Genomic DNA, 13727 nt, shown 5'->3' on the forward strand with positions numbered 1-13727 from the left:
GTTTTCAAGTTTTTCACTTATCTAGGGTAACCGAAACCAAGGGGGAATGGGTGGGTATTGGGGAATATTTGTTAAAGGGGAATGCTGGTTGTGTCTTCTACTTGGCGACTCGATCCTGGTAGGCTGCCCAAAGGCGGTCGCGGTACGTCTGGGCCGCCTGCTCCGGACTGGTGGCCTTTAGGATGCCCCTGCCCACCACTCCGATGTCGGCTCCCCGCTCCTTTACCACATGCTCCGGGCTCTGGTACTGCTGGCCCAACTGGTCCACGCCCTCGTCTATCTTCACTCCGGGCGTCAGCTGCAGGAGTCCGGGAAAGGCAAAGGCATCGGAGGATTGGCACACCACACCGGCCACGAAGTCCACATCGGCGCCCTCGGTGGCGATCTTGTTGCTGTTCTCCTTGTACTTGGCGTCGATCAGGTTGCCGCTGGCCGACATCTCAGCCAGCAGGAAGACGCCGCGTTCCTTTCCGGCTCCTCCTTCGCCAAGGCCCGCCTTCAGGCCCTGCAGAATACTGCGTCCAGGTAAAGTGTGGGCCGTGACCAGGTCCGCCCAACTGGAAATCTTATAGATGCCCTTGCCGTACTGCAGGGACACCGTGTTGCCTATGTCTGCGAACTTCCGATCCTCCATCAGCAAGAAATTGTGCCGCTGGGCCAGAGCTTGCAAGGCAGCGATGAACTTTTCACTGAAGTCCTCCACAATGTCCACGTGCGTCTTCAGCAGGCAGATGTACGGACCGCACTTGTCGGCCACGTCCAGGACCTCATCGGCACGGGTCAGGTCGGCGGCCAGGCAGAGGTTCGTCTGCTTGCTGGCTATCAGGTTGAAGAGGCGCTTAGCCACCGAGCTCTTGGCCAGATTGGCGCGACTCTCGTAGGTCAGTTTGGTGCGCTGCAAGTCGTTGGCTGCGGGAAAGTGGGGGAGATTGGTTAACACTTGAGTTGAAACGTACACGGAGACCTATCTTATCGCCTTTTCTTATCGCTATAGTAAATAGCTTCATAACGCATAAATACATTGAACTCTTTTCATCTGAAAACTGCTTTTGGCGGTTTGTACAGTATAATATTACAGATTTTAACTCTGAAGGGATTTTATGAATGGAGAATACAGATATCTTAAAACTTAAAGTAAGACTTCATCTTAGGACTTTAGATATCGAGAAAGACCTACACGGTATTAGAACTCCTTACTGCCCAAAGGCAAACGTGAGTTTTATTATCAAATTAGAATTCCGTCACTTTACAGGTGGAAACCCGAAGCAAACCGGTTTCCATACACCTCATCAAAGCCCAAAAATGAACTGTGATTATTCATAGAAGATGGGAAACAGACCGGCTCTCGAGTGGCCTGATAAGCGTGGAGGCATAATTGGGTGCAAACCGGACACTGCCCTGAATCAGAATCACGTGCCGCATTCCCCGGACTGATCCGGTCCGTTTATGGCGGTTGTATAACTTTATAGTAGCGCGACTGGAGCGCTCCCCTAATTGAATTTGGTCGAGGCCATGTGCTGGCCAGGTGTCATGTACTTATTATCTATCTATCCATCCATGTATGGATGATATCTGGCAGATATCAGGGGGATCTGGAGCATACGCACCTCCGACAACGTCGGCCTTATCGCCGCCGACGAAGGTTCCATCGCTGTTGATTTGGACCGCGGCAATGTACTTGGCCACCGCCTCCACGGTGGACTTCTCGATGCGCCCGGCTTCGTGGAGGGTGTTCAGCAGAAAGGAGAGCGTGAAGAGCGAGTGCATTCGCACTCCGTGCTTGGCAATGTTGGCCACTCCGCCCTGCTCCCGGTCCACGACGACCACGGCGTCGGTGACCACAATGCCCTCGCTCTGCAGATCCCGCACCGTGTCCAGAATGCTGGAGCCGGAGGTGACCACGTCCTCGACAATCAAACAGGTGTCACCGGCATTAAAGATGCCCTCGACAAGCTTCTTGGTGCCGTAGGCCTTGGCCTCCTTGCGCCGCACCAGCATGGGCGTTCCCTGCTGCACTGACACAATGGTGGCCAGCGGTAGCGCCGTGTAGGGAACTCCGCACACGTGCTTGGCGGTAAGCTGCTTGTCCTTGATGTGCTCCACCAGAAGGTCGGACACGGTTTGCTGCGGAAGACGAGTTAGCTACTGCCTTGGACATGGACCCCTAATCCCAAATACTAACCATCACATCCGGATAACTGACGATCACTCGGAGGTCGAAGTAGACCGGCGAATTTATGCCCACCTTCATCTTGAAGTCGCCGAACTTGAAGGCATTGATCTCGAAGAGCTTCAGGGCCAGGGCCCGCATTTTGTCGGAGTTCTGGGCAACCATGGTGGCAATTCTCGATCTCAAATCTCCGGACACGTGTTAGCTCGGCTCCAATAAGAACCGTCCAATTGGGAGTCTTACGCTTTTTAAACATGCTGCCAGTGTGACCGTGTCCGTTGGCGTTAGGTCGTACTCGATACTGCCTAATTAAGGCACGCACTCTGTCTTCACTGCCTGGGTTGTTAACTTCGCTAGGCCGCAGAAACTTATCGAATTTCAAATGAAAGTAAATGATGAAAATATATATCAGTTTCGTAGTTTTGATCAACATTTGCTTTAAACTCTTGTGCGTCAGTTATCAGTTAGAGAGCAGGTAACTAAAAAGCATATTAAGCTACCACACATACGATGGAATACTAGATTCATGGTAAGTACGTAGTATATACAAAATTGTGAGCTTTCGTTATGCTTTAAATGTGATAAGGGAATTCCGACCTTCGAATATGAGATGGTGATAATATGCAGCATATTGCATTGCGTATTCTTAGCACTTAGCACTAATCCTCTGAAAGTTTGGCTCCACCCACAAACCCCTGACCGAAACTTCAAGGGAGGAGTCTAGTCAGTTTCCAACCACCAATTGCAGTGCTCTAAGCTCAAAGTGCAAAATCAAAGCAGAAGCGCCTGCGTAAGTCAACAACGTTTCCGCCATTCTTTGAAACAATTCCAGATCCTTTGGAGCGTGTTTCCAAAATTTAGTTTCTTTTCGCTGCTCCCCAAATAAGTCGCAAAATTGTGCTCCAAGGATAATCGGATAATTTCACTGAATCCATTTCTCGACTGCGTTGCGATGGCCAGTTCAAGTGGAGAACCGGCTGATGAAGTGGCTAATAAGCGTCCTCGTCTGGTGGGCAACCCCAAGGCCCCCAAAATAGTTGAGCCCCCACCGCCCAGTCGCCCGGTCGCCAACCGGGTGCCCAAGTGCGCCCGCTGCCGAAACCATGGGATCATTTCAGAGCTACGGGGTCACAAGAAGCTCTGCACCTACAAGAACTGCAAGTGCGCCAAGTGTGTCCTGATCTTTGAGAGGCAACGCATCATGGCCGCGCAGGTGAGTGAAGATTAAAATGCTTTATTTGCACTCAAAGAGGGGAAGGGTATTTACCTTGTAGTATCATAGCAAATTATACATTAAGCATCTTTCTTTGCTTTCTTATGAAAGAGTGTACAAGTGGTTCATTCCCAATCCTAAACAGAAGCATTTACCATTCGATGCATAAGATTGCTGAAAATTTAATGGTCAGTTAGTCACCTGGGAAACCTTTTCTTTACCTACAGCATTTTCATTTTTCAACTCTGATAGTTTTGTGATCAGTTGCAAAATAGACCAGATTTCCTAATTATATTGAAAGTATGTATTATGCCACAGCGTATTTTCAAATGAAGGCTATTTATATATATAATAGAAGTATATACATAGAAATTCAAACAATAAAACAAGAGAGAACGCTATAGTCGAGTTCCCCGACTATCTGATACCCGTTACTCAGCTAGTGGAAGGGAGAAGGAGAGTCTTAAACACAGTTTTTGGCGGTTTGAAGGCGTAATAGTGGGCGTGGCAGAAAGTTTTTTGGCAAATCGATAGAAATTTACAAGACCAACACAAAAATGAAAAAATATCAAAACATTTTTCAAAAGTGACAGACAGACGGACGGACAAACGGACATGGCCAAATCGACTCGGCTATTGATCCTGATCAAGAATATATATACTTTATATGGTCGGAAACGCTTCCTTCTGCCTGTTACATACTTTCCAACGAATCTAGTATACCCTTTTACTCTACGAGTAACGGGTATAATTAAGAAGACTGTAATAATATAATTGAATGGCTCAATGGCTTTTGTGAATTAATTCTTAGCTAGAAGTAAATTCCTAACTAAAAATTAACTAAAATAAATATAATGAATTTGGTCTCATGGACCCATTTAATTTTATTCCATACCATTTAATTTTATTAAATTTTATTACTTCAATTAAACTCGTTTTACACGTGTAGTTGTTTAGACTATGAATTGAAGATTTCAATGTTCTAAAATATCAAAATTAATGAATTTATAACAAATTTACCACAAGTAATTTACCAATTTTCGATTTATGCAAAAGTTATAGTGCTGTAACAAAAGCAGAGGGAAAATCAAGAGCGTTAAAAGTTTAAACAAATGATGTCAAAAACCGTCATTGGAAATCGAACATACCTTTCAAAATCTAGCTTGTTTAGCCGATTTCCCGTTAAGCTAGCGTATTTTCAAAAATGTTTTGAAACAAAAACTATAAAACAAAGGCAAACAAACAATGAAATAATTTGTTTAATTTTGTGTCGAGTACTGTAATGTCACCGGCCATAGAATTTATTCGTAGAAGGTTTTCAATGTTATGACTCTATATAGAGTGTACAGATTATACTGGAATGTTGATTGTATTCGTGGACTGATTTCAGAAGATAATTTTGGAGTCAGCTCAATTCAAGCATAATTTAACTCAGGAGGTAAATAGTTTCCTCGGCTATTTGTATCCAGGACAAAATGTGTAAGCCACCCCATCCGGATTCAATCAATCTGTGTAACTGAATTCAATTGCCAGCTTTCTTGGAAAATAGTTAGCAATGGCATTTATATTGTGTTTAGATTAAGCGCTGCCAAGTTCTCAATTCGAAACACAAATAGCCGACGGACACACCCCACTCCAATGCCAAGTCAAACAGCCAATGAAACGGAACACGGGGAGCAAATCCAGCCAGCACAAGGACAACCGGTCCTCGGTCCTGGATTCCCTCCCCTCAGATGATGATGATGGTGATGGAAAGTTGTCAAGGCGTAGGAACAAATCGACCAAAATATCCGCTTACCGAAACTGTTTGCACAAGTGTGGCTCCGTCTCGCATTTCATTAGATCGGCGTCAATGGGCTAGGATGAGCTAGGAAGTACTACGATGTGCTAGGATGTGGGGATACCCCAAGGAATTGCTGTGGCCTCTGTTTGCGGACAAGTCAAACAGCAGCAGACGGACTGCGGACTGGGATGTTCACTTGTCGCATATTAATTTCCATTTGTGGTCTTTCGTCTTGTCTTTCAGGTTGCCCTGAAGCGTCAGCAGGCGGTGGAGGATGCGATTGCCATGCGGCTGGTGGCCACCAAAACGGGTCGTTCCATCGATGCACTGCCGCCAGGCAACATATTCGGTCTGACCGTGACGCAACCCAGCTCACCGCGCCCCAAGCGGGAGGATGACCACGCGGAGAAGCCTCTGTCGGAGGAGCGGCAGCAGCAGCAGCTGAAGCAGAAGGAGGAGAAGGAGGAGTACTGCGGATCGCCGGCGGTGGCCCAGGACCTCAGTGCTCCCCGACGGGATAACGTCTCCCAAACGGCCATTGACATGCTGGTCCAGCTCTTTCCCCAGCGCAAGCGATCTGTCCTGGAGCTGGTGCTCAAGCGCTGCGATCTCGACCTGATCCGGGCCATCGAGAATGTCTCGCCCACCGGCAAGTCCTCGCCAGTGGATGTCACTACCCACCAGGTGCCCAGCCAGGAGTCGGGCATGCTGCCCGCTGTGCCACAGCCCACGCCCCCCAGGAGCAGCGCCTTCAGGCCTGTGATAACAGATCAGGCAAGCGACCTCACTTTCAGTCCCAGTACAGGGTACCTTTCAGGATTTAGATATCGCAATTCAAGTTATCCCATTCACATTTCATATCCCTTTTATATCGCGGACACTTCTGCTTTGTGCAGCAAGTAATTATACCCCATACTTGTGGAGTGAAAGAGTATACCAGATGCGTATAGCAGATCTATAAAGAAAATATTCTTGATCATCTGGCGCAATCATGGGAACCATCAGAGGTAGAGAGTTGGGCTTACTCTGTGCCAGTTTCCTGAATAGTTTACATGCCAGTTTCTATTAACTTATCGAACCTCCTTGAAAGTTAATTCTTTTGTATCCTATAGTCTAGTATACTTTTAACGAAACACCAAAAACAGACCGAATCACTTATATGTGATTAGTGTTTAATAAATTAATGGTCAATCTGGGAAACATATACCCATTTTCTTAGTTCTTGTTCTAGTTGAGTAACGGTCTATGAGTAAATGGTCTATAAACTTGTTTTGAAAAAAAGAGTGTACATTAAAAACATTTAATTGTCAGAATATAAATGTATTCCTTGATATAATTCATATATTTAAAAAGTGAAGCATTAGCAACGAACTCGAAAGCTCATTAACGATTATTAGTGACTTGTGTATAATGTTTTTTAATCGTTATTTGCGATTATAACGTTTTTCTGAGTGAAAAAAATCATTTGGAACAAAACGATTTATCATAAGATTGCAATGTGGGTTCTTTTGATGTTTAGTCGTAAAAACATTTGTCCCTTTGTTTTTTTTGTTTTGTTTAATATAATACACTGACGAGGAACTTGTTAACACGAGTTCAGTATATTTACTAAAGTTCAACGGTCTGTATTTCCTCTTCCACTTTCATTTTAAAGATTTCCGGTTTTTTTTGTTTCTGCTGATAATATCCAGATAATATCTACCAAATAAAAATAAAATAAAATTAAAAATCTTAAAGCAAATCACTTAAATAATGGTACCGCATCCCATTCAATTTTGAGTGTTCACCAATGCGATTTGGTCCTAAGTAGAATGCAAAGAGTTGAAGAGACTATACAGACCGTTGAAGTAGAACAATCTGTGTTGCTGGTCCATATAAGTAAGAAGTCCCTAATGGGATATCTTTTAAATATACAAAATCTTACCTTTCAGTACCAGACCAAATCGGTGGTCGAGCTGAAGCCGCCGGTCTTCGGAAGCAGTGCATCGGCGGCGGCAGCGGCCATTTGTGCGTATCCCAAGTGGTTTGTGCCGCTTTCCTTTCCGGTGACCATGGGCCACCTCTCCAACCTGGCGCCCCGATGCACCTTGCCCAACTGCGCCTGCCTGGACAGCTACCAGTTCCACTAGGAGCCCACCCATCAAGAACTATACTATTATAACTTGTCAACTATAACTTTAATGCAATAAATTTATTTAACCTAACTACAAGCTGAACTATCTTATGAGTCGAGTCGGTGGGCAATCATTCCCCTATCTTCACTTGGGAGTCTCCTCCGCCTCTGCATCCGCATCCGCCTCCCCTTCATCTTCGTCGTCGTCGTCCTCATCGTCCTCGGATAGATACATCCGATCCTCCTCATCGCTCTGCTGGCCACTCCTGCTCCCGCTGCCGAGACTCAACACGGGAACACTGCTGCTCGCAGCGGAGGAGGCTACTCCTGCTACTCCTTGGGCGGATGCACTGCGCTTGCTGAGGTTGGCCCGTCGCCACTTAGCCCTCCGGTTCTGAAACCAGGTCTTCACCTGTCGGTCGGTCAGTTTCAGTTGGAGGGCCAGGTGGCGCCGTTCCTCCGGCGACAAGTACTTGGAGCTCGCGAAGCGGGCCTCGAGATTTTTGGTCTGCTGGGAGGTGAATCTGATCTGACCACCTTTTCGCTTCACGCCGAAGTTGGACATGTAGAAACTGGCCGCCGGATAGGCGTTGCAGTAGAGAGCGGCTGCAGCGGAGGCCGGGTTGGGGAATCCTACGGGGCAAAAAGGACGACACATTGGTAAGGATCAATGAATCTATGAATCAATGAAGAGGCTACAAAGGCATGGCTTCAAAGGTATCAGTTCTAAAAATTTGATTGAGATGTAAAGTATTTGCAATTATTGGATATACAGCACGAATGGCACTATTGACCACCATTCCATTTATCAAATTCATTTGTCAAACCTGATCCCCCAGCAAAGTTTATCAAAGGCTGCCATGGAAAAGTCGAGGACAATCGATTTCTTTGAATAACAATTTTGAACTATTTGCCCGATATAAAGTGGCGCAATCATTGGATTTTGATTGGTGGCTCCTGTGGCCCGCTTTCCGTATCTCCGCCCACCAGCTCTTATCAAACTAATCGGACACAACAATTCCGAGTGGTACAAGTGTATGAGTGTTCGGGAATATACCAGTAACACAGTGCCGTCGTATCGGAGATATGTCAACGCCCACTTGTAACTGGGTGACGACTTGGTGGCCATTGCGGATTGCGAGATCGACTGTACGCCGAGATTCCGGGGCAATTGAGCGAACTCGATTGGCACCCGACCGGCAATCAGATTGCGAACCTATCTGCACCTGTACTCCTACTCGTATGTGATAAGAAAGCAGCTCTTTCAGTGGAGGTAACGGAAATTCGCACTTGGAATACGCATATGTGGAATGCGCCTCACCTAACTAACAGCTGAACTAAGCTGATATTTCGGGAGCCAGTTACCTCATAAGGGAACCGATCTGGCCGAGGACCATTGGGAATTGGCGAACAACGCCTGATTGGAGATGCCATAATTTAAATCGTTACAAATAGACTTACGAGGGTCGTTTGATAAGTCCGTGACTTTTTGTATTTGCCGCGCACCTGCTCTAAATACAACACTGCTCCTGTCAGCAGTTATCGATTAACAGCTGACTGTAAAATTTTGAGAAAGCTGCGTTTTTTGGTTTGCGTTTTATAGGCATTGAAAGCAGACGATCTCGTGAATTTTAACGAAAATGGAAAAAAGTGAATTTCGTGTGCTAATTAAGCATTATTTTTTGCGTAAAAAATCCATCACCGAAACCAAGGAAAGACTTGATAAATATTATGGGGACTCTGCACCATCAATTTCAATGGTTAAGAAATGGTTTACTGAGTTCCGTTGTGGTCGTACCAGTACAAGTGATGCCGAACGTTCAGGTCGCCCAAAAGAGGTCGTCATGCCAGAAATCGTCGACAAAATCCATGGAATGATATTGGATGATCGGAGAATGAAAGTGCGTGAGGTAGCTGAGGCTGTAGGCATCTCAACTGAACGGGTACATCACATTTTACATGAATATTTGGACATGAAAAAGCTTTCCGCGCGATGGGTGCCGCGATTGCTCACACACGACCATAAGCGCAACCGTGTGACCATTTCAAAGGAGTGTTTGGCGATGTTCAACCGCAATCCAAACGAATTTTTGCGCCGTTTCGTTACCGTAGACGAAACATGGATCCACCACACCACACCAGAGACCAAAGAACAATCAAGACAGTGGGTTTCTCCGGGTGAACGTGCACCAAAGAAGGCCAAGGTGGGTCTGTCGGCCAACAAGGTCATGGCCACAGTTTTTTGGGATGCACAAGGTATCATTCACATCGATTACCTTGAAAAGGGTAAAACGATCACCGGCGAATATTATTCAGAGCTTTTGGACAGATTCGATATTGATTTGAAGCAGAAACGACCGCATTTGGCGAAAAAAAAAGTGCTGTTCCATCAGGACAATGCACGGGTGCACACGTGTGTAGTCAGCATGGCAAAATTTCATAAATTGGGCTACGAACTGCTACCCATCCAGCATATTCTCCAGATTTAGCCCCTGTGACTATTTTTGTTCCAAACATGAAGAAATGGCTCGGCGGTAAGAGATTCGGTCAAATGAAGAGGTCATCACAGAAACAAACGACTATTTGAGGCCTTGAGAAAACTATTATTGGAAGGAATAAAAAAATTGGAAAAACGCTGGACTAAATGTATAGAGCTAAAAGGAGATTATGTTGAGAAATAAAACGCTTCTTTGACGAAAAAAATATATTTTATTCAAAAAGTCACGGACTTATCAAACGACCCTCGTATTAACGTTTATTTTTATTAAGTGGCGTACCCAGTGATAAGGCCGCAGAGCCCCCTTATCTTCTTCCCAGCGGCATTTGATCGCTGAAAATTGGATTTGTTATTATTTTATATAGTGCGTGTCCGATTGAAGGAACAAAATCATATCAGGTACTTGTCGCTTCAACCACTTCCACTTCTCCAGCCCCACTTACCACCCCTCGTCCAGGAAGAACGAGTGTCGAGAACGGACGAGCTTATCGTAATCAAATGGCAATCGTGGCTATAAGATGATGGACAGCGCCTATTAATCGCCTCTAATAGCATTTTTGTTCAGATAAGCCAAACAAATCGGAAATCGGGATAGCAGTACAGTTGAAGTGGGCCATACAAGCCCATACTCCTATCTGCATTGTGTGATCAATGGCACAGAACAAGCTAGCCAATTTTCTTGTTTAGCGGAGTTGTTGAGCCCAAGTCAATTTGACTTGATTTGAAGATTGCAAACAGAAGATATTCCATTACATTGTGATATTATATTAGTTCCTATTTCATATCCCCCGAATGAGTTATAGTCTGGGGTAATTGTGTACAAATAAGTGGTGATATGAAAAAGATTAAACGAGTTTGATTTCCCACAGTGCCACTGATTATTTGCATGGATGAATATTAGCAGACCGATTTTTCCTACTGAACAGCTATCCCCTGAAATGGGAACAAACTGTCACTTGAATTTCCACAGCCTTTCAATACCTGCACCTCAATTTCAAATATTTGTCACCTCCGATAAGCCCCCAAAATATTTCGTGGGTTCTCCGATCTGAATGGGGTGTAAGTTTCTGGGGGGGTGGATTTCGGGACTTTGACCTTATCGGCATGGCTGGGCTAATCTGCCGTTACACTGCACAGAAAACAAACCGGGAAATGCAGTTTTGGGGCGGGGAAAGTGGGATTTCGAGTGGCATTGGCGCCAACACTTGACTTTGACAAACACCCAACTGCACACACACATTAATCATGTTTATGGCCCGTTTTGCGTGGGATCCCCAATACTCGGTGGTCCGGGCACTTCGGACTTAGGCTAGTTGGGCTAGATTGTATTTAAATGAGGATTTCAGCTACCACCTTTCCCATGGCGATCAATTTCCATGTGTCAATTTGATGGGCGAGATTAAGGTGTCAGCATGGGGAGGTTCAATGACTTGAACTTGGAACTCGAAAGGGGCGCCTTCGCAGTCTTAGTCTCTGCCGAAAACTGTGAGAAAGTCGAATAGAAACTGTGGGTTCTTTATCTATCTTTAAGATCCAGGATTTATCATATCATACTTTATGAGTGCTATGGCCATTATCTGCATTTTGGTGTTTAATTGATAATTGAAGCGCTTATTCATTCATAACAATCGTGACTCATTTCCGGTCACTTGATAGTATAATGATGAAATGCTAATGAGGTCAAACGATCAAAGTGTGGTTGCGAAATATACCCTGCTGATATACATCCTCAACCGAGAAGGTTTTCAAAACAGTATTAATTAATATATTACACTAATTACTATATGACCAAGTCAATAGCAAAGTCTATTTAATATATGGTTATTCTTGTACTTATAATCGCCAAACAATGTTTTGAATGCACTGAGATTAGATTGCATATATAGTCATTTAATATTTCATTAAAAAACATTTTCTCCAACTCTGTACTAATTCCAAAACTCTTCTCTTTTTTTATCGAAATATGTATATATCAAAAGTAACTACAAGATCTATCTGATTGTCAATTATTCAATTAGCTTTTTGAAAATGTATCTGTATCCTATGAGAAATATAATACCAAACCGAACGTCATGTAAGCCCCACAAGGTAGGCAGAGCTACTCAGAACTACTCACCTTCGCAGTCCATGGTGAAAGGACTGTATTGATCACAATAGGCTGTGGGCTGGACGGCGGCTGCGGCGGCCACTGCGGCTGCCTGGAAGTGGGGCATGAAGAGCGAGGGATTCTTCTGGAGCTGGAGCACCTGCTGGTAGAACAGAGAGGCGTGGTCCGGGTAGATGGGGTTGAAGCGCAGCGAGGTGGGCGCCAGCAAGGCGCTGGAGTCCATACTCTTCATGGCATACTGGGCGGCAGCCGCCTCGCGGGATAGATCGAAGATGTTGGTGGTGGACGAGGGAGAGGGAGTGGGCCCGGCAGAGGACGAACCAGTGGCCAAGGATGCCTTGGGCATGGCCAGTGCAGGTGGAGAAGGTATTCCGGCTGTTTCCGTCACGGGACTTTGAGAGGACCCCCTGCGCGACTGAGATCGATGCGACGAGGTCTTCTGCTCCAGGATATTCTCGATGGAGAAAGCGGCCTTGCTTGACTTGGTGGCGATATCCATATTGGGGTTCTCAGAGTAGCACGTCTATCGTACTACTAGCGATTGATTTGGCCCGGAGCGATCGAAGCGACTGCGTCGGCCGCAGGCGATGAACTAATGGCCACCAGCTGTAGAAGTCGCCGCAGAGCCGATGGGCGCTATAAATTGTACCAAATCTGATTTCACAGAATATAATAGATTGTACCTATAATGTTGTGCTAATGGGTAGATATCAATATTAACAATAATAGAGCGGTATGTAGATATGCCGCGCATGGAAGATAGTGCCGAGCTACCGGCCATCGATTGATAAGCGAGTGGTGGTTGGTTAGGCGCTCCAGTGGCTCGATGGCACTCCACACCACTCCACTACACTCGATTCTTATTCCTATTCCCAATACCCAATACCCAATACCCAATTTCCAATTGCAGGCGGCGACAGCTCGACATCGGTACCCGGTTGGACATCCAATCGGCGATCGTCGTATAAATCACGGCCCTGCTCGCCCGCTTATTGAACTGCCAACCGACCAGCCCACCGCACCACTGAACCACCCAACCACCCTCCCAAAACGCCTCCCACTCGGAGGGTCGGTGCGTTTGATCGAGTAATTGTTAATCACCCCTTATCGGTGTCGGTATCGTTACCTGGTTTCGGCTCTCTGCTACTGTTAGCTATTTTACTCAGTTGATTGTTGTTGTAAACAAATTAAAATTACCAATCTCTCGCTCACCCCCCCCTTGGATCCCAGTCCCCCCTCATGAAAGACATCGCTTTGATTGAGTAATCGAGTTTGGGTTATGATTTCGGCCATGGTGCCATGGTCTCCCTCTGCTCTTTGGGAACAATATATGCGTCTGTGTATCTGGGGTGTGGATAGGTGTTTCGGGGTGTCTTATCAGTTGTACTCGGGCTCCTCGTAAAGCCTCCTAGATGATGGATTACTTCTGATTTCGGCTTGGGCTGGTGATAATGGTGATAAAATGGAAAACGCACAGTCATAAATGCCTCCAATTGTTGTTGCTATAGTTGCTGATTCCACAACATTGCCCGATAGATACCCCTTTGATGTTCTTTTTCAGGTCGCCCCGAAAATCGGTACCTTCGAGATAAGTTTTGGGCCCCGACGAGTTTCCGAGCAGTGAAAATCTTTAGTTTCCACTGGAGGAAAGGATGTCATGCGTTCATTTCGCACAGAGAGTATAGAGAAAATTGTTTGAAGTTTTTTATGTTTTCAGAGTGGTTAAATGGTGACTATTTCAAAATTGGTGGACTTCAGTAGAAACTGTATGACTTCACTATTCAATGACTCAATTCCATGTGATATTAGGCTATAAAGCCATTTCTTTTGATACGGTTCGCTGA

At 45.5% G+C, this 13727-nt stretch overlaps 3 protein-coding genes across 3 annotated transcripts; 1 reads left to right on the forward strand and 2 right to left on the reverse strand.

Annotated features, from left to right (window-relative positions):
* Positions 1-84: 84 nt before the first annotated feature.
* Positions 85-2427, reverse strand: LOC120450797 (uridine 5'-monophosphate synthase). The gene is made up of 3 exons (XM_039633964.2): positions 2183-2427; positions 1608-2124; positions 85-909 (listed from the first exon to the last, which is right to left on the reverse strand). Exons 1-3 carry the CDS (start codon positions 2333-2335, stop codon positions 98-100), a joined length of 1482 nt encoding a protein of 493 aa, XP_039489898.1. The 5' UTR covers positions 2336-2427; the 3' UTR covers positions 85-97.
* Positions 2428-3122: 695 nt separating this feature from the next.
* LOC120453753 (doublesex- and mab-3-related transcription factor A2) lies at positions 3123-7295 on the forward strand. The gene is made up of 3 exons (XM_039638586.1): positions 3123-3383; positions 5410-5940; positions 7098-7295. The coding sequence occupies exons 1-3, from the start codon at positions 3123-3125 to the stop codon at positions 7293-7295; spliced, it is 990 nt and encodes a 329-aa protein (XP_039494520.1).
* Positions 7296-7424: 129 nt separating this feature from the next.
* LOC120453758 (hematopoietically-expressed homeobox protein hhex) lies at positions 7425-12382 on the reverse strand. Its single transcript, XM_039638591.1, has 2 exons — positions 11893-12382; positions 7425-7912 (listed from the first exon to the last, which is right to left on the reverse strand). The coding sequence occupies exons 1-2, from the start codon at positions 12380-12382 to the stop codon at positions 7425-7427; spliced, it is 978 nt and encodes a 325-aa protein (XP_039494525.1).
* Positions 12383-13727: the final 1345 nt, after the last annotated feature.

This window comes from Drosophila santomea, chromosome 3R (genome assembly GCF_016746245.2).
Source record: "Drosophila santomea strain STO CAGO 1482 chromosome 3R, Prin_Dsan_1.1, whole genome shotgun sequence".
NCBI classification, from domain to species: Eukaryota; Metazoa; Arthropoda; class Insecta; order Diptera; family Drosophilidae; genus Drosophila; species Drosophila santomea.